This window comes from Anas platyrhynchos, chromosome 1, assembly GCF_047663525.1.
Source record: "Anas platyrhynchos isolate ZD024472 breed Pekin duck chromosome 1, IASCAAS_PekinDuck_T2T, whole genome shotgun sequence".
NCBI lineage: Eukaryota > Metazoa > Chordata > Aves > Anseriformes > Anatidae > Anas > Anas platyrhynchos.
The window spans coordinates 207215510-207238620 of NC_092587.1; the positions used below are offsets into that span (position 1 = coordinate 207215510).

Consider the following 23111-nt stretch of genomic DNA (forward strand, 5'->3'; position numbering starts at 1 on the left):
AGAAGAGCAGGGGGCAGCGGGAGGGGAGCCACAATGGTTCAGGAGCGTGGCGGAGCAGCAGCACCATCAGGGGAGATGGCTGCGGCTTGGGGAGCACAGAAACAGAGAGTCCTCGAGTGAAGGATGGGAACGGATGAAAATGAAGTAGAGCGACACTTGATGGAAGTGCAGAGAAGAGAACCAAAACAGCAACACGCTCACACCAACAGCGCTGCTATGGGGCTGGGAAACGCACGCCGAAATGCCTGGCCCTGGCTGAACGCACCGGGGTAATGAGCATCCTGGAAACCTGGTGGAAAAAAAGACAGCCACAAGGATGCTGACACCAAGCAGTGTGCAGCAAGGGAAAGGAGCTCTTGCTGGCAGCACAGCACTGCCCCATGTCCCAGAGAGCACCCGACCAAACTGAGTTAATTCATTGAATTCCTCCCTGAGCACGGCCGGGGCAGGGCACGAGGCAGAGCCACAAGCGAGGGGTGGTCCCAGCCCCGGAGCTGATGGGGCCCCCAGAGGGAAGGCAGACAGGTTATTTGTGTTTCTTGCTGACCACCAACCCCAAAGTGACCAGCAGGCATTTTACAGAGGACGGCATTGCTGCTTCTCCAGTTTTCCCAGAAGAAAGCCCCAGGACGTGGCACTGTGATGGAAGAGGTGCTCCTGGCCCTAGGACCAGGCCAAAACACGGCGAGACCCTCGTGGCGCTCTGCTGGGCTCACCAGCTCACCCCTCGTTTGTGCCAGCCCCACAGTCACATCCTCGTGCTGACACCGCAGGGAAAGGGAAAGGGAAAGGCTCCCCTGCACGGCACATGCTGTGTTATGTTTCAGTACCGAGCCTCATCCAACACTGGACAACCCATTCATTACCCTCAGTCACTTATGCTCCTGCCATTTTTCTGCCTTGATAAATGTTTCATTGTGTTGTCTGCAAAGTGGTTTCGTCACATCTCATGGGCTTTTTAATTAGCGCTGTTCCTCCACCAGCAGTATTTTCTTGGTAAAAAGCAGGAACTGTACTCAATGAATTTAAACTGACTGATAACATCATTTTGACCTTTTCAGCTGCTGCTTTTCAAAATTCATATTTAGCCTGCTCTCTTTGAAGAAAGATGTTGCAACAGACACCGGGGCAAGCACAGCCGTCCTGCCTCACCGTGGTAGGGAAGGTCACAGAACAACAATTCAATCACAAACACTTCAAACATGTTCTGGGCGGAGGCTCTGTGCTGACAACCTTGGCAGGAGGGTATTTGTCACGACAAAAGTGCATCCATCAGTGCAGCACCACAAGAAAGCACATTTTTAATAATTTATTAAATAATTATTAATCTTTTAAAATGCACTTGGTACATGTGCATAGTTCCTCCTAGAGAGCAGAAAAGAGGAAAAACATCGTGGATAAATGGCACAAACAAGGGGCTGAGCCAGGCTGGCTGATGAAATGCCCTTTTGTTACCCCCAAGAGCCACAAATGCAAAGTCTGCTTGGGCTTCTGGCAGCAGCCGGCCACTGCCGGCCGTGCTGGGGCTATTGCATTATCACAGCCGCTCTCACACCTTCATGTCAGACCTGTTACCTTGATGTCTGTTCTGGTACGACTTTGCACCTTCTGGTGCTGCTTGCATGAAACATCTCCCTTGAATTCTCTCTACTTCACATTGCTGCGGGAGATGGAGGAAATGTTGCCTCGGCGGCAGCGTCACCTGGAGCCTGACTGCTGCTTTGGAGCTGTCCCGTGAGGGTGCTGGTGAGGGTGTGTGTTGTCATCTGTATCGCTCAACCTCCCACCAAACCTTCCCACATAGACCAAAGGAAATTGGGATGGGATGGGATGGGATGGGATGGGATGGCATAGGGATGGCATGGCATGGCATGGCATGGCATGGCATGGCATGGCATGGAACAGTTCAGCTGGAAGGAACCTCCAGAGACCATCTAGCCCAACTCCCTGACCACTTCAGGGCTAACCAAAAATTAAAGCATATTACTGAGGGCATTGTCCAAATGTCTCAAGCACTGACAGGCTTGGGGCACCTCTCTAAGAAAAACTGAGCCCCAAGGCCTAAAGCAAGTGATGGCTGCACAAAATCCAGGCTGCAGCCTTCTCCCCCAACTCCACTTGGAGGCTGAGGCTGGCTCTTGACACCAGGCACAGCACAGCCCGCTGTGGTGGGGACAGGGACACGATGGCACTGGGCAGGGGAGCAGCAACACAGGAGCAGCCCCGTGGCCGGCGCTGTGCCCAGGTGGCAGCACTGCCCTGCAGCCAGCGCTGCTTTCCCTCACCTCTGGTGCTCAGGTGCCGCAGGGTGACTGTGGGGCTGCAACACCTGTGGGACCACACGAACGCCCCGGCCACCTCGGTGTGCACAGAGGGACACACGGGTGCGACCAGAGGGGAAGTTCCAAGGCACAACCCAGCAGGAAAGTGATCTCTGCTCTGTGGCCATCGTGCACATCACTGAGTCTTTGAAACGCAGCCTCATTAATCCCGTTTGGGTTTGATGTAGGTGGTGCTGGAAATAAAGAAATAAGTCACTGCCTTGTGCTGATGAAACTTTTAGTCCCTGAGATATGAGCTACAGGGCTTCACTGGTGGTCCAGGGCTCTTTGTCCCCGAACCCCTCTTTGAGCACTTTTGCATCTAGCACATGGGCAGCACGAGTGCTCACACTGCGGTTAACAGCTCAGCACGGGGGGGTTCGTCCCAGCGCTGCCTCTGGAGAACACCAACCTGCACAAAGATGGGTGCCGAAAGCGAGACCTTGGCCAAACGCACCCTGACACAGAGGCACGGACAGAACTGCAGCCCCCATGGAGCCGGGTGGGTGCTGGGAGCCACCAGAGGAAGCGTCCTGGTGCTTGCAGCAGGTGGAGGGAGCTCGCTGGGGGGGCACCGTGGCTGCAGGAGGCTGAGCGCTCAGGGGCCGCAGTCTCATGGGGCTGTGCCTGGGATGGGGCCGCAGGGACCAGCGCTGCCATCCACGTTTATTGAATCATGCCTGCTGCCAGAGGAAATGCCTTTCATTACTCTGCCGTTTATTGCTCTGATCTGTGCTTTCTGTTTGACTCTTCAGCTGTGGTTTAATTTCTCTTCTGGTACAAGCTCTGCTTTTAAAGCCAAGTAAACATCAATAGATGTGCAGTGTGTTTGCTGCCCCTAGAGCTGATAGAAACCCCTCAGACATCACACCTCTGTACGTATACATCTGTGGATATACCCTGACACTCAGCAGCACAACCACTGCCATCCCCCCATGTCCCACGCCGAGCCCACCCAGCCAGCACTGCCTGGGACCGGGGACGCTGGCAGCAGCAGCTCAGAAAGCACCGGTGTCCCCATGCCCCTGGCAGCACACAGGGATGCTGCGTTTCAGCCAGGTCCTGTCCTGTGATGGGTGCTGCACGTGGTGGCATCAGGAGGAGCGTGGGCAGCCACGGAGAGGCACAGGCATGTGCACAGAAAGGAGGCAGGAACAAGGAAGGGGCCTTTAAAAAATGCCAATTTCTCCTCTCCAAGTGTTGTATTGGCAGTTCTGGGCTCTGCCCCCCCAAAGGCTACACGCACAGCCTGTCCATGCAACAGGAAGGGGGATGGAGGCACGTGGAGGCCCCACCACTGTTGGGGTGGCAGCTCCATGCTGGGCAGCCTGAAGGGCTTATGTGGGATTATGCTGCAGCAAAGGGATGTCAGGGAGGAGGGTTGGAGACCACAGAGCATGGTCAGTCTGAAGGCAAGTAAATTCATTTTCCATAGCACGACAGCTGAAATGAAGAGAGCAGCAAGTGGCAGAGAGGGAAAGAGGAGCTGAAATAAGTGCAGTGTGGGGTAATTTAGTTTCCAGACGAGATAATTTATTCCAAAATTTATCTGAACATCCCTGACCTTGGGAAAGTTGGACGTAGACAGAAAAGTGATCAAGTGCACCCTAAAACTGAAGCCATTAATGAGATTGCCACTCTCCCATGCCTGGGGTGGCACAGATACCATTTGCTCCACACTATGCCCTCAGCCACCAGCTTCTCCTGGGCTCTGCCCGTGCCAGGCAGGGTGCCCAGGAACCACACAGAGCCTCCTGCCGCGTGCCGACCACAGCGAAGTGTCTTTGGCCAGGGATCTCCCGGGTGATGATCGGCTGCTGCCACCACACCGGGCAGTGCAGGCTTCCAGGTCGTGTTCCCCCATCCCCAGAGCCCCAGCTACGGACTTTAGAGAGCAAAGAGCCCAGTCCCCACCTCCAGAAGCATTTTTTGTCACTTGTCCTGGACACTGCAGACTCTGTAAATTTCAGCACGAGCAGGAAAGCACAGAGCCTTGGCAAAGCTCCCAAGTGCAGCAGCCCCATGTCCCAGCCACACAGGGGAAGCAGCAGGGGCTTGGCCAGCGCAGCAGGGCAGAGCCAGCACAGCTTTGGGGTGTTAGGAGCGAGCGCTGTCACATGGGGGCTGCTCGCCCTAACATTGCTGGTGCTCCATGCTCGGCAGGAGAGGCGAGGAGCAAGCAGGGCGCAGACACAAGTCAGCCTCCCACCTCCTGTATGGCACCTGTCTCTGATAAGAATTATAATTGGGTTGTTACAAACGGGCTTGTTGGGATTACTCGCAAGAGCAGCACATCAGCCAGATAAATCTGCTTAAGGAAAGCACAGAAGTAAAGGCGAAGGACTAATTGCTCTGGCGAATAAAAGCTCTGGGTAATCTTCCAAGGACAAAATGATCAAGGCATTTCCACATGGGAGGTGATGGCAGCCTCCCTGGCAGCCAGTGGGGCTCTGGGCACTGCCAGATGCTGGCATCACACCTGGGTGGCTGGGAAGAGTGAGGACAAACTGGTCCCAGGGGCTGGTGCCACCCCCGCCCATCACAGCAGCCGCCCTGGGGTCTCCCCCCAGTGACCCCCTGCCACACTCGGCACTTGCCACGAGAGGTGGCCTCAGGGCCACCACAACAGCACTGCAGTGGGAAAGCCTGAGGCAGGTCCAGGAACAGGGGGAAAATGGGCTACAAAATATGAAGGGGGGATAGGGAGGATGGAGATGGGTCTTCATCAAGGAACGGCCTTTCGAAGAAGTTTGCATTGAGCAATTTGGTAGAGCAAGGGGAAAATTGGGTGAAGGACAGCTGACCAGGCAGTGGAGAAAGCGAGGAAGAGCAGGGCCAGCAGAGGAAGACCTGCAGAGGTTTCTCTGCAAGTTTCCCATCCACTGTGCCCCACTGGATGGCAAGTCCATCCGCTCCCACCCTGCTCCAGCAGGGCCACCCACAGCAGGCCACTCTGCACCACATCCAGGCAGCTTTCGGAGACCTCCAAGCACAGGGACTGCAGGACCTCTCTGGGCAAACTAGGGTGACCAAAGTTTTCATGAAAAATGTTAAGGTGTCAATATAACATTATTTCACATTCCAAAATCCATGACGACGTGGACAAGCACTCGATACAGCACATCCAGACTCACAGTGACTGAAGAGTTGATTTGCATAGCAGAAGGAGCAATGGGGGACAAAATAATTATATCATAAGCTACCACAGATAAATCTCATCAATAGTAGCATAGTCACCGAGAAGCCAGACTGTCCCAGTGCCACCCCTGCTCAATCACTGCAAATCCCCGTGTCCCCTCCAAGGATGTACGGCTCCATCTATTCTGCTGCTTGCATTCATCTGCTGAGAAAAGGAGAAGCACTGTATTTGGGGACCCTCCAAGCAGAACATAATCCTGCATATAAGTGTGTAGATAGAAGCCAAGTTGTGCACTGGAAAGAATCTGAGAGCCTGAACTTTAGAACAGAAAAAGTTAATTCCCCTTACATTTGTATTCGGTGCTCATCCATGGCATTCTCTCCTCTGCAATAACCGACTTCAGACATCGAGCCTGTCTGTGCCCTCCTTGCAGACACACATTAAGAGAGAACAATAAATGTGCAATATGGTGTTTCTGTACCTGGGTACAGGGTAAATTGAAATAACTTTTGAACAAAGCTTTATTTATGAACTTGAAATTGGATTATCAAGTTGTTGGCATATAGTGCAGCGGCGCTTCTTTTTCAAGACATTCAAGAAATTTCCAGACAGACGCAATCCCTTCCTCTGAAGATCTCCAGACAGTCCCTAATTTCCTAAACCTTCCCGATAAACGTATCTGCCTGCATGCGTTCGTGCTAATGTTAACAGTCCAGCAGACTAACAGATCATGACTGTGGAGCTTCAGCACCACGGGCAACAACCCGCAGGCTCTGTTCTCTTGGTTAAAAGCCGCTACGAGACTTCCAGGAGAACATCAGTGGGAAGTCGGGTGGATTTTGTTTCGGGGGCATGCTGACACAGGAGCTCACGCAGCAGACCAGCTGCGAGGGAGTATGAAAGCTGATGGTGAGAGCCAAGTGCTGGGATGACAGAGCCCCTGTGGTGACCCCATCCCGAGGGTGCCTGCAGGGCATGAGGGGAGAGCAGCTTGGCAGGGAGCCTGGAAAAGGCCCCTGTGAGCACCAGCCAGCCGGGGGGGGGCTGGGACACCTCTGCCGTGAGGAGAGGCTGCGAGAGCTGGGCCTGGCTCCGGGGGAGGCTCTCGCCAGGGGTGCCCAGGGCCAGGAGCAGAGGCCCCGGGCCCAGCCTGGAGCCCAGGAGGTGCCCTCTGGGCCCCAGGCAGCACTGCTGTGCCGGGCGGGTGCTGGAGCCCTGGCACAGTCTGCCCAGAGAGGGGCTGGGGGCTCCTCCGCGGGGGCTCCAGCAGCAGCCGGGACGTGGGGCTGGGCGAGCGGCTCCGTAGGGCCCTGCTGGGGCAGGGGGCGAGCGGCAGCACCCGGGGGTCACACCCAGGGGTTCTGTGATCTTGCCACAGCAGCCAGGGCTGAGGCAGGTATTCCTGTGGCGTGAAGACACAAGAAATCCTCCACAAAGCCTGAAGCATCTTGGCTGGAGGGGAAGGCTGTGTGCAGGAGGCTTTGTCTGGCTGCTGTCCCCCAAAGACAGGGTCTACGTCCATGTGAGCCAGGAAGCAGTCCCGGTGCCCTCCTCCCCAGGGGACAGCTCTGCACCACATCCGAGTGCAGGGGCTGCAAGAGTGGGGGACCTCCCCACCCGTGTTTTTGACAGAGCTTTACAAAGCCCACAGCCACAGCTGGGCTGTAGTTTTGTGTAAGTAACCTATAAACCTGTTTTGCTGATTGTTCAGTTGCTGTTGCCCTACTTAACTGCATCTTTGTGCCGAGGCTGCAAATCATTTGAAGAATGCATTTGTGCCTTCTTCCTGCAGGACTAAGCACGTTGTGGAGAAAGTGCCGCTACAAATTAATTTTTAAATCTGCTAGATTTCAAAATCTCAGATGATAATGTCTAGAGGAAGGAGTTTGAGTCTACCCAAGGTCCAGATACACACTTCAGGCAAATAAAACTAGGATGGGACAATAAATGATGTGCATTATGGCACGAGCTCTGGCCTTCTCACCCTGCTCAGGTGCATTATGTGAGCTACTGGCCCCTGCAGATGTGCTAGAGCTGACTGCTTTTGAGCCTTTGGCAATATTTTAGGTTTGGAATATTTGAACAAGCCTCAGGGTTTAAGCTAAGGTCATACAAATACCATTAATTTCACTAGGTCTTCAGTGTGACAACCTGTAACTTCCCAACAAACCTTGTCACACAGACCTGCAGGAGCACAGCCACGCACTTACACTAAGAGCAAAGTGCTTCAACAGACAAGGAGGGTGTGGGTTCCCACATACAGAGACCACAAGCAACGGTGCAGAAGGCTCTCCAGTTTCTCAGGAGGTCCCTACTGGGGGTCTCTTTTCTCATGTGACAAGTGATGGGACATGAGGAAGCTTCCTCAAGTTGTGCCAGGGGAAATTTAGGTTGGATGTCAGGAAGAATTTCTTCATGGAGAGAGTGGGCATGCATTGGAAGGGGCTGCCCAGAGAGGTGGTGGAGTCCCCATCCCTGGAGGTACTGAGGGGATGTGTGGATGTGGCACTGAGGGACATGGGCTGGTGGTGGGACTTAACAGGGCAGGGTGACAGTCACAAAGGAAACTTCAATGTCTTTTCCTACAGTGGGTCTGTGCTTCCGTGATTGTACCAGCAACCACGTGTCAGCCGCTGTAACTGGCAGGAAGGCTCCCCCATGCTGCTGGCTAGCCAAGGCAGCACCAGACCTGAGGCATCTCTGAGCCCGTGGCCACCCTCAGGCGATTTCCCTGCTCTGAGCCAGGGTGGTTGGAAAGGGGCAAGCGCAGGAGAACAGCGCCTGCACCACCCGGGGAGCTTTTCTCTTGTCTTTGGCTCTGCACTGCCTCACCCAGGATGTGATGTGCTCCTCAACACAGCATGCCATCAATGCCAGCCATCCCCTTCAAGGGGTGCAGGAGCTCCTGGGCTCACAGGAAGACAGGAAAGGGAGGGAGGCTTCGGGCAGCACTCGCGTCCCCCCCACCCACCCAGTGCCCGCTCAGTGCTGGGGGTCTGCTCAAGCACAGAGCTGTGCCAGGAGCATGTGAAGCTGCTGCTTTGCAAACCCTCATCATCAGGGCTGCTAACAAAATGCAAGACCTAATGAGACGTTAACAGGAGGGACGGCAGGAAGATAACAGGCAAAATGTTTAATGGGCTACTGCTTTAGAGCACTTTAAGCCTTAACTTTGTGCTTGGTCAAGCACAATTTGCCGCTGGTAAAATCTACGCTGGCTGTTCCCGACTGCCTCCCCTCGCTTTGCCTGTTTGGATACAGGGATCACGAGAGGACACGCTCCGTGCTCTTGCCAGTGACTGGGCTGTGGCTGAGCGCTCCACAGTCCTCTGCCTTCTCCTGCCTTTCCTTCTGAAGGGCTGGAGCCGTGCTAGCCATTTCCCAGTTATCAGAGAAACCCTTGGGTCACACCCGTGTTTCAGAGAGGGACAGGAGCCTTGGAATCACACTGAACTGTAGACCCAGGAAAAAAAAAAAAAAACTGTTCAAGAGCTGAGCTGCAGGGCAGGGTGGGGAAAGGGGGTGTCAAGGGGGTGTCATTGCCACCATGACCGAGCCCTCACTGCTGAGAACGCAGGTCTTGGCATCATCCCTGCCCTGCTGGGACCCAGCACGTGCAGCACGGGTGGGCTGGGTCCACATGGGGTGTGCCCGAGGGGCAGCAGGACCAAAGCACCCGAGCTGCCCAGGACAGAGTTCAACGGGTGCCCATACTGTTGGTGAGGTCCCTGATAGCCTGCCCCTAAGCCCATCGAGTCCTCAGCCTGGGAATCCTGGTGGGGGGCACTGGGCCCTTCCCCTGCCTGGCAGCACTCACACCATCGGAGCCGCGAGCTCAGAGAGGCTCCCTGGCAGAGGGTGCTGCCCCCAGCACACAGCCCTGCCCCGCAGGGTTTGGAGCTACGATGCTGATCAGAGGCTGCAGCACCTCCCCTGTGGAGAAAGGCTGAGAGAGCTGGGGCTGCCCAGCCTGGAGAAGAGAAGGCTCCGGGGTGACCTCATGACATCCTTTCAATACTTAAATGGGGCTTATAAAAAAGGTGGAGAGTGACTTTTTGCTCAGGGAGACAATGGCAGGACAAGGAATAAATGTCCTGTCACTAAGACCAATGAATGGTCTTAAACTAAAATAAGGGGAGATTTAGATTAGATGTTAGGAGGACTCCCTGCCTGGAACAAGGAGCTGGCCAAGGGGACTGCGCAGGTCATGCCAGATGAGCACCAAATAAGCACCAACGGCCTGACAAAGGTCTAAATGGGACACGTGTGACACCGTAACAAAGAGGATTGGCAGAACTGAATTCAAATAAAACGTGATAATCACACAGTGCTATCGATGTTTGGTGCTTCGGAGTGTTCAGCGCGTGGATGAAGTGATCGCCCAAGGAATGTCACCAGGAGAGACACTATCAGGGATGGTAGTGATAGGACAAGGGGTAACTGCTTTAAAGTAAAAGAGGGTAGGTTTTGGTTAGATGTTAGGAGGAAATCCTTCCCCCTGAGGGCGCTGAGGCCCTGGCCCAGGCTGCCCCCAGGAGCTGGGGGTGCCCCATCACTGGCAGTGCCCAAGGCCAGGCTGGGGGGGGCTGGGGGCAGGGGACCCTGGGCTGGCAGCAAGGGGCCCTGAACATACGGGGTTGGAACTAGATGATCTCGAAGGTCCCTTCCAACCCAAACCATTCTGTGATTGTATGATTTAATCAAGTGTAAAAAGGAACCGAATTGAATTCATTTCAGTTGGACCCCAGCGTGCACCAACCCCCAGCACAGCACCCTCACCATCTGCAGCACTGCTGGGCTGAGAACCCCGACCAACACACCCAGGCACAGCACAGGGAAGCTCTGCCCCGCAGCAGAGCCCGAGGGCTGTGGCCGTGGGACCCTTGGGACCAGTGAGACCAGTGGGACATTTGGGACTGGTGTCCCGGGCAGCCAGAGCCCTTGGCAGGGGGCAGTGTGGTGGGAAGCACAGCAATATAAATGGACTTCAAGGTACCCCAAAGGCCAAACCTGCATGCTGGGAGAGGATCTGGCTGCCCCAAACACAGCATTTTCAGTGGCTATTGGTCTGTTGCAAACAACCAGCAGGAAAACAGTTCCATAATCTGTCTCACAACCTAACACTGCAGGTCATACAACAAGCACAATTTTGTTTCCTTCCTGTGTCATTTCAAAGCACCTCAGATCTTCCCTTCCAGCTGCCAGAAGACACCTGCTGCTAACTCATCCCTGGTGCTCTCAGCCCAGCTTCTGGACCTGGTGAAGCATCCTCTAGTTTTCTCCATAATGGCAGTAAGGATTTTCTGTATTTCCTTATGCCAAAGGCTCTGTGGTCTCTTGTGCAGCCAGACAATGCCCAGAGGTGTCGTGGTTTAACCCGGCCGGCAGCTAAACACCACGCAGCCGTTCGCTCACCCTCCCCCCTCCCTCTCTGGGACGGGGGAGAGAAATGGAAAGTGAAGCCCATGAGTTGAGATAAAGACAGTTTAATAAGACAGGAAAATAATAATAACAAAATAATAATAAAATAATAACAATAATAATACAATGGTGATAATAGGAAAGTAATAATAGTATGTACAAACAAGTGATGCACAATGCAATTGCTCACCACTCGCTGACCGATGCCCAGCCTAACCCCGAGCAGTCCGGCCCCCTCCCCCCAGCTAGCCACCCCTATATATTGTTTAGCATGACGTCAGATGGTATGGAATACCCCTTTGGCTAGTTTGGGTCACCTGTCCTGGGTCTGTCCCCTCCCAGCTCTTACTGCACCCCCAGCCTGCCCGTTGGCAGGACAAAGCAAAAGGCTGAAATGTCCTTGGCTTAGTATAAGCACTGCTCTGCAACAATTAAAGCATCGGGGTGTTATCAGCACTCTTCTCATCCTAAGCCAAAACACAGCATTCCACCAGCTACTAGGAAGAAAATTAATTCTGTGCTAACTGAAACCAGGACAAGAGGAAAAAGTCCTTTCTGGCCAGACAGTGTCTGTGCTCTGCTGTTTCCTCAGCCCCTACGCAATATTCTGAAGATGTTTCCAGCCGAGGGCCATTGAAAGGAACGTTTAGCCCTATCCTGAAATTCCCTTTTTATTGCTTTGCATCAATGGAGCTCAGCAGTGTGACACCACCAGCTTCATCCCTGGTCTTGAGACAGCTCTGCCCATGTGGACCCAGCTCTTCTTGGCCTGCTGCTGCAGCCACTGCACCCAGGGGCCAGCTACTCCCCACTGGCAGCGGGCTGATCTGAATGCTGCAAGACACCCACAGGTTTGCCCATCTAAAGAAGAAAAAAAAAAAAAAGGGGGGGGGGGGGGCTATCATCTTTTATTCCCCTACTCTTTACAATTCTTGATGAGTTAAAGGCAGTATATGACTCAGTTTCATTTTCAGTGTCATACAGGTGAGTTATGCAATGCTATATTCTTTATTTATTCATCAGCTTAAGGGTAATTAGTGGAGACAGTAATTAATGGTAATTTTCAGGAGAATTTAGTTACATATCTCCATTTCACGTTGCTTTCCCCCTGAGAGTTTGAAGACTTTGAAGACAATCCATATAAAAACCCTTGTGGTCTCCCTGCCATCCATTCAGACCACGATACCGCAGCGGCTCCAGGGCAAGAGCCCACCCAGACCCTTATGTAGCCGCAGGAAGATCCACGGCCCACTGACCAAAACTCAGAAACGTTCCTGTCCCCTGCCATGTGCCAGGGCGTGAAATCCTGCTCGCAGTGCAGGCAGGCTGGGAGCAGCACATCCCTTTGCCAGGCACCGCGAGCCAGGGGCCTACCTGGCCCCGCGCCACAGCTCCGTGGAGCACGGGGAACAGAAAGCACTTGTGACACCTCTGAACGTGCCCCGCTGCTGAGGCCTTTCAGCCCCAGAGACCTCCTGCGCTGGTGCTGATGCAGATTTAGGAAACACAAACGGATTTTAGCCCTGTGACCTTGCCCAGCCCCCCCACCAGTCCCATGTGTTCAGCAGCAGCAGCCCCTGAGCGAGGAGCTCCACTTGCTCTCCAGCTGCCTTTCGTTCTGAACCTCACTCCTGCTGGGCTCCGGCTCATGCCTTATTTCTAGTGCTGGAAGGGGCACCGGGAGAGTCAGACATCCACAGAAATTACCTCCGCCTTGCTGAAGTGGCTTTGCCTTCAGCGACCAAAGCTCCCCGTGCACTCAGCCCCTGACGAGGCGGTGAGGGTGAGGAACAGGATAAAAAGCCATTATCCTCTCCTTCAACTGATTGTGTGACGTGCTGTAAACAGGGTACCACACGGGATTGGTTTAAAATAACTTTATTTGCATCACAATAATATCACACTGCTGGTTTTATACAAAAGCTGAGCTTTTTTACATAAAGCTAAGGTAGATTCAGTGTTTCCTGAGGCGCCCCACTGCATGCCGGGAAACCAGGACTGCTGACAATTCAGATTTCGGTGCAACCCTGGTAAAATTATTCACAGGTTCTCACAGGGACCTTGACGAAGCACAAATAAATAAAAATAATTCCACCCCCCCCCTCACCCTCCCCCCCCCCCACCACAGCGGGCCCCGCGCCGCGCGGCGCTGCCCCGCCCCCACCCCGTGACGCCACTTCCGGCGCTGGCCCCGCCCCGCCGGATAAGCGGCGCCGCGCGGAGCCCCGGGCCCTTTTCCGCCGCGCGGCTCAAGATGGCGGACACGCAGGTGGGGCCGCGCCGCCACGGGGCCTGCACCCGGCCTGCACCCGGCCTCCTGCGGGCTGGGGGCTGGGGGCTGCCATCCGGCATGGGCCGGGCCGGACGGGGCGGGGGGGTGGCTGCGGAGGCGGCAGGAGGCCTGCGGGCGGGCAGGGGGCCCCGGGGTGCTGGGGGGAGCCCCCGCTACCAGCCAGGAGCCGGGCCCCGGGGCGGGGGTGGGGTCCCAGCGAGGTCCCGGGGGGGTTCTCTACGCCCAGAGCCCTTCGTGATGCCCTCCTGTCCCCCCGCAGACGGAGAGGGCCTACCAGAAGCAGCCCACGATCTTCCAGAACAAGAAGCGGGTGCTGCTGGGCGAGGGCGGCAAGGAGAAGCTCCCCCGCTACTACAAGAACATCGGCCTCGGCTTCAAGACTCCCAAGGAGGTAAGGCCCGGCCTCCCCGCAGCGCCTGGGCCCGCAGCGCTGCCTCAGCCCCGCTCCTGGGCTCGTGGCCTGGGCAGCCGTGCCCTGAAAGCTGTGGGGGGCCTGCTGTGGGGCTGTGTGGGTCTGCTCGTGGGCTGGGGTCGTTATGGATCCTCCCCACCGTCACTGAGCCCCAGCACTGCCTGGACTGTGTGACCCAACACTGATAACTGATTCTTTTTGCAGGCTATTGAGGGCACGTACATTGATAAGAAGTGCCCCTTCACTGGTAATGTCTCCATCCGTGGCCGAATCCTCTCAGGTGAGTCGTGAAGCTCGTTGAGGAGTAATGCTGTGAACACAGCCATGTTACCCACTGCTGTGGTGAGCATACGAAGCCCATGACTTCTGAGCGTCAATACGGAGCTGCTGGGAAGCTCAGCTGTGGTCCTTGAGCTGCACATGATGCCATTCTCACGATGGTCTTCCAAGCCTCATGGTGAAGGGGCTTTGACGACGATGCCCTTGTGGCTTTGCTGATGCCTGCAGCAAGGACCTGTTGCTGGTGCTAACCCTTCCAGCTGCACCCTGCTGCAGTGTTGATGTTGATACAATGCAGCAGCAGATAGTGCAGGGAGCAATGGTGCTAGGAAGCGTACCAGACTGCTTTAGAAAGTCACCAAAAACACAAAAAAATCATGTAATTCATAATACAAACTTGGAGGCTGTAGCTTGATAGGTGAGAAGAAAAGCTTTTCATCCTGGTAGAATGAGGGTTTTAGAGCATCTCCCAAAGGATGCTTTATAACTTACTGAGGTAGGGCAGGAGAAATTACCAGAATTGTCGGGCACTGCCGTCAGGTGCTGCTCCTCGCTGCTGATGTTGGATAGCTTGTCTGAAAGTCTGTTCTCCATTAGTTACGTGCAGATCCCCAGCTGACTTACTAACAGTCGGTGTGTCCTTGCTTATGCTCATTGTCACCTTCCCTCCTGCCCCCAGGCGTGGTTACCAAGATGAAGATGCAGCGCACCATTGTCATCCGCCGGGACTACTTGCACTACATCCGCAAGTACAACCGCTTTGAGAAGCGCCACAAGAACATGTCTGTGCACCTCTCCCCCTGCTTCAGGTGTGTGCAGGCCCCGCGGTGCAGCAGTGTTTGTGCAGAGTGCTGACCCACGCAAAGCAGGGGTACAGAAGTGCCATGTGCTCAGGGGCCTGATAGTCCTGTATCCAGTGTGCGTGCTGCCGCACCTAGCTGCTGCCTAAAAACAGAAGGGGGCTGCGCATCAGTGGGGCAAGTGCAGTTCTGTTGCTGCTTCTGACCTGGAACGTGTTTGCTGGTGGTGATGTCTGAACTCACGATGGTCTTCAGAGCCCCTGCTGGTGAAGGAGGCTGCTGACAATGCCAGTGGCAATTGCTGAACCATCAGACACGTTCTGGTCAGTCTGCCTGTTGCCTTCTGAAGCCATGCACCCTTACAGCTTTATAGTTTTTGAAAAAGGGCAAAACATTTGGGACTGAAGTTTACAAAGTAAATGCTGAGGCCAATGAGGACAGGTTCAAAGCATTTTTGCCTGCAGTTTGCTTCCTAAGCTCATCCATGGAGCACAGGGTTTCCAGGGAAACCTGGGTGAGATGAATGCCAGTACAGGTGAGTCGGGTTGAGTGCTTCAAGCCTGTGACCCGAGGGGAAACTCCTGATGGCTGAAGGGTTTCCCTTCAGGTGCTTGGTGCTCATCCTGCTTTTGTGAAAACCTTGCATTTGGTCTTGTCTTGAGTTGGTGCTCATGTGGAGTGCCAGGCCTGAGGCAGCTCAGGGGGTGAGTGCTGCTTTCTTAGCACACGTCTTTGCAGCGCTTCTGGCATCACATAATGGAGATGTCTGTGCTAATCAGGTGTGAATGCAGGAAATTCACCCCCTGCAATGCTGGTGGTGTCTTTGCAGGGATGTCCAGATCGGGGACATCGTCACTGTCGGAGAGTGCCGTCCCCTCAGCAAGACTGTCCGCTTCAACGTCCTCAAGGTCACAAAGGCTGCTGGCACCAAGAAGCAATTCCAGAAGTTTTAAAACCAGCGTAATCAGGAAAAATAAAGCTTTTATAAAAGTCTACCCTGTGTGTATGATGTGAAATTAATAGTACAGGAATGCAACAGCACATGTGAACTCCTCAGACCCCAAAAGTGAGCTGTTCTTGAGGAAATGTGAGGGTGTTAGAGATGCTGCTCTGATATTCCAGGTTCCCTGTTTAGGAGAGGTGAAGGTTTGGCACAAGTGAAGGTCGGGGAATGCTTGTTGTGCCTTTGTCAGTAAGTGGGGATGGTGACGTTTGTTTTTTTTGTGGAACTGATACAATCTGGCTAGTCCTAGCGAGCGAGTGGTCCTCAGTCGGTAGTGTGTGGCCAGCTCTCAGCCTGCCCTGAAGAGCACTGCCTTTTGCTGTCCCTGGCTTTGTGTTACAGGGCAGGCTGAGCAAAACTCAATGTTAAATGTGTGAGGAAACTGCCCAGTAAAGAGGAAGGGACATTCTCTGCCTGCTGTCAGTCACATTTTGCAGAGTTCTGACCCCAGTTCTAAGCTGATCCTGGTTGTGCTGTTTCACCTTCCCTGGCGTAGCTGCAGGAGGTAATAGATTGCAGATTACATAATAATTTGGTTTAGAGTGTAAACTCTTTGATAACAAAGGTGGTTGTGAATGTAAAGATCGTTTCTCAGCTTAAATGTGTGTTTAAAGAGGAAGATGCCATGTGGTGTTTTCACACAAAGGTGTAAGCACAGTCGCAAGGATGCAGTGCGTCAGCAGTTGGAGCGAATGGGAATCAATGCTAAAGGAACTGCTTCTCCTACAGATTTGTTTAGGGGTGAGAGCTGCTCACAGTTCCAGCAGTCAGGAGGAGTTACTCTCAGAACTGAGTAGGCCCCATAGGACACTGGTCCCACATCTGGGGAAAAGCAAGAGGAGCAGTGGTGTGCAGTACGGATGGCACTTCTCTTGTCTCAGAGCAGAAGGGAGTAACGAGAACCAGAGGGGTAACAGCTGCAGTTCAGTGTTTTAGGCCCCACTTAGACCCCCAGTCGATAAGCTGGCAGTGTTGTCTTAACCCAAGGCTGTGTCTGGCAGCAGTTCGTGGAGTTAATGCTGAACAGGGCCAGGAGGAGGTTCAGTGACCCACAGCTAGCAGAAAATACAGCTTAGTGGCAAGTTCTGTATGAATGCATCTGGCTTGCAAGAATTTGCTGGTGGTGTTTGTGAGACCTTATGGATCCATGCTGCCTCGTACCTTCAGACAAAGCCCTTCCTTCCCCTTGTGGCCAGGAGGAATTTGGTGGGGCTGGTGCTGGAGGCTGGGCACAGGCAGCAGCACAGGGTCCCTGAGCCACGCTGGCTGAGCTCTGGTTCAGCACCCCCCCATCTGGGGTTGTTGCTGCCCTGTCCCAGCAGGAGCAGAGCGGGCAGAGGGCTGCAGGTCAGCAGAGCCCACGAGAGATGGGTGAGAGATGGGTGCGTGGTGCTCCTGGGGTCACGGGGGGCTGGAGCAGTTGGGTGCTGAGCAAGGCAGGAGGATGGCCTGAGGCCTGGGGACGCTCAGGACTGAGAAGTTCAAGAGCCCATGTGCAGGAGGGTGGCCCAGGGGCTGAGGAGCACAGGACGGCTCCAAATTAGGGCTGCCAGGCCAGGACAAAGCCAAGCACCCTGTGCCCTGCTGCCCGATGCGGTGGCTTCCCCAGCACAAGGTGCCCCAGGGCCACCCCGCGGGGGCTGCTCGCTGCCACCCCCTGCGAGCTCGCTGCACCTCCCGCACCGCAGGTAGCACTCAGCAGCACGTCGGGAAGCAGCCAGCTCAGCCTCTGCTCCGTTCTGCTGGAGCAGGGGCTGAGGCAGCCCATGGGGATGAAGGGGGACAAAACCTGCACACCCCCTCCTTGGAGGGTGGGCGAGTGTGTTTTTTTGGGCCAGGGGGCAGCGTGGCTGGTCGAGCAGCAGCTCACAGCCCAGCGGGGGGCGAAGGTTGCTTTTCCCCTCCTTTCCTGCACCCTCAGTAGCTGCAGGATCCTCCTCTGCGTGGGGGCTCGCTGCTCTCTGGTGGACCCCAACCCCAATTTGCCGTTGCTCAGGGGTGTCCCCTCGCAGCCTGAGGTCCCGCTGAGCCCCCAGGGTTGGTGGGCTCCAGGCCCTGCATCCCAACCCTAGGATGGGAACAGTGGGCTGCAGCCCTCAATAGGGCTGCGGAATGCAGTGCAGCCTCACTGCCATGGGGCTGACAGCACAGGGAGTACGAAACTGAGCACCAGCAGCAGCAGCAGCAGCAGCAGCAGCATTGGCTCCTGCCCCGTGCCTCCAGGCTGTTGTTCCTCCCACTAGGGAACACTGCAGTCTTTGCAAGTGGGGTTTCCAGTAATGCAGTCTCCGGAGGAGATAAAGCAGCTGTGAAGTTTCCCAAATTTCCTTTGGAAATCCGTGTGAGCCCTTCTGCTCAGCCCCACGGAGCGCCCAGGTTTTGATGTACCGTGGCTGGTATCTGCTGCAAGGCATCACCAGATCTGAAGAAAGGCTAAGCATGAAAAAAAAAAATCACTGCTTCTACTATAATGGATTATGAGAAGTAAAATTTCACCACAATTGTAGTGAAAATGGCTAAAGGTTTTATACGAGAGCTTAACTCATGAGGGAATTGCATTATAACACGAGGAAATGGCACAAAGCTGAGCCGGGGAGGCTCAGACTGGATATTAGGAAAAAATTCCTTACCGTGAGGGTGGTGAAACACTGGAAGATGCCCGAAGCCTGGTGTGCTCAAGAGGCATTTGGACAATGCCCTCAGTAATGTGCTTTAACTTTGTTTAGGCCTGAAGCAGTCAGACAGTTGGACTGGATGGTCTCTGAAGGTCCCTTCCCACTGAGCTACATGGATGCCATTCTATTCTATTCTATTCTATTCTATTCTATTCTATTCTATTCTATTCTATTCTATTCTATTCTATTCTATTCTATTCTATTCTATTCTATTCTATTCTATTCTATTCTATTCTATTCTATTCTATTCTATTCTATTCTTATTGTACTCTACTCAATGCCCCTGGCAGAACTGAGTGGAGCAGACACGGGTTTGGTGGCTGCTTCATTCTGGTCCCACAAGCAGGTGCAGACCCCCCCCACAGCTCCGCTCCGCAGCTCTCAGTCAGTAACAGAAATTAATGCTTCAGCCCGGTTTTAATGGAAAATCTGTCCTGGTTAATTAACTTCTGGAAGGAGTTTTATTTAGCAATTGCATAACATTCTTATTAAAAATGCATCGGCAAATCACAGAGGAAGCGGCTTACAAAGGGAATAGATTTCCAAATATATCTGTTAATTGATTCAAGGCAGAGTGGTGCTGAGCGCGGGGCCGGTGCGGATCCTGGCAGGATGCTGCTGGGTGACAGCACTGCCTGCGGGGAGCGGAGCCCGCAGTCCCCACGGGGCACCCGCGGCCACTTCCCTGGGCACGCGCCCACCTCCTCCTGCAGCAGGCAGTGGCACAGCACCAGCACCGCACCGCCCGCACTGCTCCACCACAGCCACTTGGTTCCAGTCCCTGCTCCGAGCACGCTGGTGACGGTGACCGGCGGGGCCAGGCCTGGCGGTGCAGCACTGGGGACACTGCGCTCCCCGGGCACACCGACGGAGTCTCAGTGCAGCCGGCATGCGTGGGGGCTGCTGCCGGAGGGGACACAGCACAGAACGCCTTGGAAACCTGCTTGGGGTGCAGGGGAAGCCTGCAGAAATGGGCTGGGGTGGAATTCATCTCGGAACTGAAGCTGAGGAGCCAAAAAGCTCGGCCTCAGAGCACGGAGGCTGAAAAGCGCCACGGCTCAGCCTTTGCGTTGGCACATGGGGAGGATCTCGCCAATGCTGCAGGGGTGTCCTTTCACCTGAAAAACTGGGAAAAATAAGTCACTATCGTGAGAAGGTGAAGACAGGGGAATTGAAAAGGGAAAGGGAGGGCTGCTGGAACGGCGCCCAGCGGGGCAGTGCCTGGCAGCACACCGCGTCTCACCTTGCCCCAACCCACTGCCAGCTGCAGGCACCCGGCCTGCGGGGTGCAAGGGACATGGGGGGGGGGGGCATCTCCTGACTCACAGGGGGGCATGGCTTTGGCTTCCCATGTCACGGCACAGGAACTTGGGGTTTTCAGACAAAGGCAGAAGCCGGCTGCTCACATTTCGGGGCAGCGTCCCGCAGCTGCCATTTACTCAGCCCTGACCCCCCCAGGCCCCGCAGGGCTGCCCCCATCTCCCACGTGCCACGGCACTGCCTGGCAGCACAGAGGCTGCCCACAGAAAATGTTTTTCCTCCTCCCCGTTGTGCACACTGGGAACATTTCTCAGGTCTTCTTGCAGCGTGCATTACCAAGTACATCCCTCCAGCCTTGCCGTCTCTCTGAGAACAGCCCGGAGATATTTGCAATTCGTGAGCAGCCTCCCAGGAGGCTGCCAGGACCCCACGCGCAGCCGGAGCAGCTCCTGCGTGGGGTGGGAGAGCCTTCAGCTCCTCTTTTCTCAAAGCCCTGGGGCAGCATTTCTCCCAAGGCTCCCCCTCCAACAGAGGCACGTCTGCACGGTGCTGTGAGCGCATCCAGCTCAGCATCTCAGACAGGGGGCGAGAGGGGCAGGCTGTGCTTAGAAGGGGACATTTGTTTAGGGGGGACATTTGTGCATTAAGGTGGGTGCTGGGGCTGTCCCGGGAGCTGCTGCAGCTCAGTGCCACGGTGCCAAGCCCTGGAGGAGGAGGTGGCGAAGCGAGGGGACACTGCCGTGCCAAGGGCTGGGCAGTGCTCCAGAACACCGAGTGATGTTGGAGGCTGGATTAATTGAACCAGGATTAAACTTAACCTCGTGTGGAGCAGGGCCGTGCTCGGCAGACTAACAGAAGATGCTTTTCTGTAAAGTGGGGTGCTCTCAGGCAGGGGGGGCCAGCCCCGGTTTCTGAGCCCACAGCCGTAGCCGTGCGGCACCCAGGCGTAACACCAGAGGTCCCAGAGCAAGCTGCCAAACCTCCCGGGTCCCTGACCTCAGGAAATCCTTTCCTGACCCGAGCACAGCTTCAGATGTCCTCTGCAAAGCCAGACAAGAGCAGAGCACTGGTCCCCTGCCCCTGGTGGCCTGTCCTCGGCTGTGGTCTGTCCCAAATACTGGAGGGGACGGGGACAAGGCACCGCTGAGCCCCGTCTGCTGGCCGATCTGGTGGCTTTCTGTGGGGTGACTGCATCAGCTGACAAAAACCAACTGATGTCAGCTGCCTGGACTTCTGCAAGGCCTTTGGCGCGGTCCCACATGGCATCCCGGCCTCCAAATTGGAGAGAGAGGATTTGGTGGGTGGAACATTCGGTGGATAAGGAGCTGGCCTGAAGGTCACACCCAGAGAGTGGTGGTCAAAGGCTCTGTGTCCAGGCGGAGGCTGGTGGCGAGTGGTGTCCCTCAGGGGTTTGTCCTGGGAACAGTGCTGTTTAATATCTTAATTCTATGCTAATTCTATGTTAATATCTTAATTCTGTGTTAATTCTCCAAGGACATCTGGGATGAAGGAATGATAGGATGGCGAATTTCTGCACAATAAAGCTCAGGCACTGCTTTGTGAGGTGATGGAGTGGGAACATCCCCTCCCCACCTGCCCCTGCCACTTTCCTCAGCTCCGTGTCCATCTCCCTGCCACGTTTTGGGGCACAGCTTTGTTCACCCACGGTGGCTGCCTGGCCCCTTGCTGTCCTGCCAAGCAGGTGAAGCCAGGCTCCCTGCGAGGTGTGGGAGCAGGGACACCCAGCACAGCCCCCAAAAGGCAGAGAGAGAAACAAGTGGCAGCGGGCAAGGGATGGAAGTGGTGATGTGCGGACATGGGGCAAGGGGAGCCAAACACCATGCGAGAAAATTGGTGCCCAGCAGTGCAGGGGGGCAGCACAGCAGCTCTGTGCCACACACACCATGGTGCGGCTGCACAGATCCCAGCAGAGCCCGGTGCTGCTCCCACCCCACGCTGTGGCACCGCTCCCAGGGCATCCCCACGGCCGGGACACGGCCACGGCCACAGCCCCGGGGCCCTGCAGGGTGCGGGGGCTGCTCCGTGCCCACCCTGGCTGCAGGACCCTGGTGAGGCGCTGCCAGGGCCGGCCTCATCCCAGCACCACCAGGAAATGAGTCAGGGCCGGTGTCGGTCAGAGCGAGGGCAGGAAGCAAAGGCGTGAGGAAACCTCCCCGGCAGCCCTTCCCCTGCCCCTCCAAGCGGCCTCCCAGGGCTCTCCTGGTGTCCCTTCCACGCATCCGCTGCTCAGGGCAGGATCGGTCCCGCTGGGTCCTGGCACGGGAGCGGCACCGTCCCCATGCAGCTCGGGGGGTGCTGCGGTGGGGTTGCTCTGCTCCTCTCTGGATGTTTTGCACCGTTTTGTTACAGCACTTTGGAGGGGCAGGAGGCAAGTCCCAGACCCAGGCTCAGCATCCCCAACACCACCAGAGGGGTGACGAGCCGTGAGATCCCAGTTCCCATCTTCAGGGGCAGCTGGGGCCAAGGCAGAGCAGTGCCCGCACGCCGTCAGCGCTGGCTGCCCTGCAGCTCCGAGCAGCCCTGCTCCTGCTGACCCCATCCAGGCAGTGCAGAGCAGCAGCCCTTGCACACCCGTACACACACCCTGCACACTCACACGTGCACACACAGACACCAGGTTTACTTGGCTGGAAGCACCAGGGGCTCTGCACACAGACAGCACTGCTGGGCCCCCTGCTCCCTGCCCACCCCACAGCCCCCGGCATGCCCGGGGCATCCCCCACCATCGGGGCAAGTAGGGTTTGTGTGGGAGCTGCCTGGGTTGTGTCATCTACACAGGGTTTTTGGGTGGAAATCTGCAAATCTCTGGGGGGGGGAATGGTTCCCAGGATCAAAACATGAGAAATTCTTCTTGGGTCTAATTTTGGCTCCCCAAGCATCACCTCCCCCACGAGCTGCAGCACTATGGCGCGGGGGTGGGGAGGAGAAGGCTGTTCACTGGCTCTGTCAGCTCTGTGGGATGAGGAGGGGTCCCAGGTGCCACGGCCATGGCCGCAGCCCCCTGCCCACCCCCATCCCTGCTCCCCCCGCACCCAGACCCCCGGGCTGGCCCTGGGCTCAGGATCCTCCTTGCAGAAGGCTTCTGGCTTGTTCCCTGCCTTGTGGGGCCGCTGCCTCTGCCAAGACATTGCACTGGGTTTGCTGCCAGAACGAGAAGCCTGCATATCCCCCGTATCACTTGAAAGAGATTCAAACACTGCTGACACCGCTGTGCTGTCAGGGTGGGTCACCTCGGGTTTGCGTAGTGCTGTTGCTAAGCTGCTTGCGATATCCTAAAATAAGCCACGCTCCCTGGAACCAAACTCCACGTTGCCTTCTCCCTGACCGAACCGTATCACCTTCACCCCTGGGTATACCCCACTGGATGCACCCAGCCCTGCACCAGGCCACCTGCAGCGTGGGACCCAGCGGGGCAGGGCAGCGCGTGCCACACAGCCCCAGCTCCTTCGGCACGAGTGCAAGAGCAGCAGCGCTGGTGCGAGCCTGG

The 23111-nt window shown here is 55.7% G+C and overlaps 1 protein-coding gene and 2 non-coding genes across 3 annotated transcripts; all 3 read left to right on the forward strand.

The window, feature by feature from the left end:
• The first annotated feature begins 13009 nt into the window (after positions 1-13009).
• RPS11 (ribosomal protein S11) lies at positions 13010-15660 on the forward strand. Its single transcript, XM_027465714.3, has 5 exons — positions 13010-13150; positions 13434-13565; positions 13791-13866; positions 14545-14674; positions 15495-15660. The coding sequence occupies exons 1-5, from the start codon at positions 13136-13138 to the stop codon at positions 15616-15618; spliced, it is 477 nt and encodes a 158-aa protein (XP_027321515.1). The 5' UTR covers positions 13010-13135; the 3' UTR covers positions 15619-15660.
• Positions 14002-14093, forward strand: LOC113842472 (small nucleolar RNA SNORD35). The gene has a single exon (XR_003495007.1). It is a non-coding gene; the product is annotated as a small nucleolar RNA SNORD35 (small nucleolar RNA).
• On the forward strand, positions 14887-14979 carry LOC113842471 (small nucleolar RNA SNORD35). Its single transcript, XR_003495006.2, has one exon. It is a non-coding gene; the product is annotated as a small nucleolar RNA SNORD35 (small nucleolar RNA).
• Positions 15661-23111: the final 7451 nt, after the last annotated feature.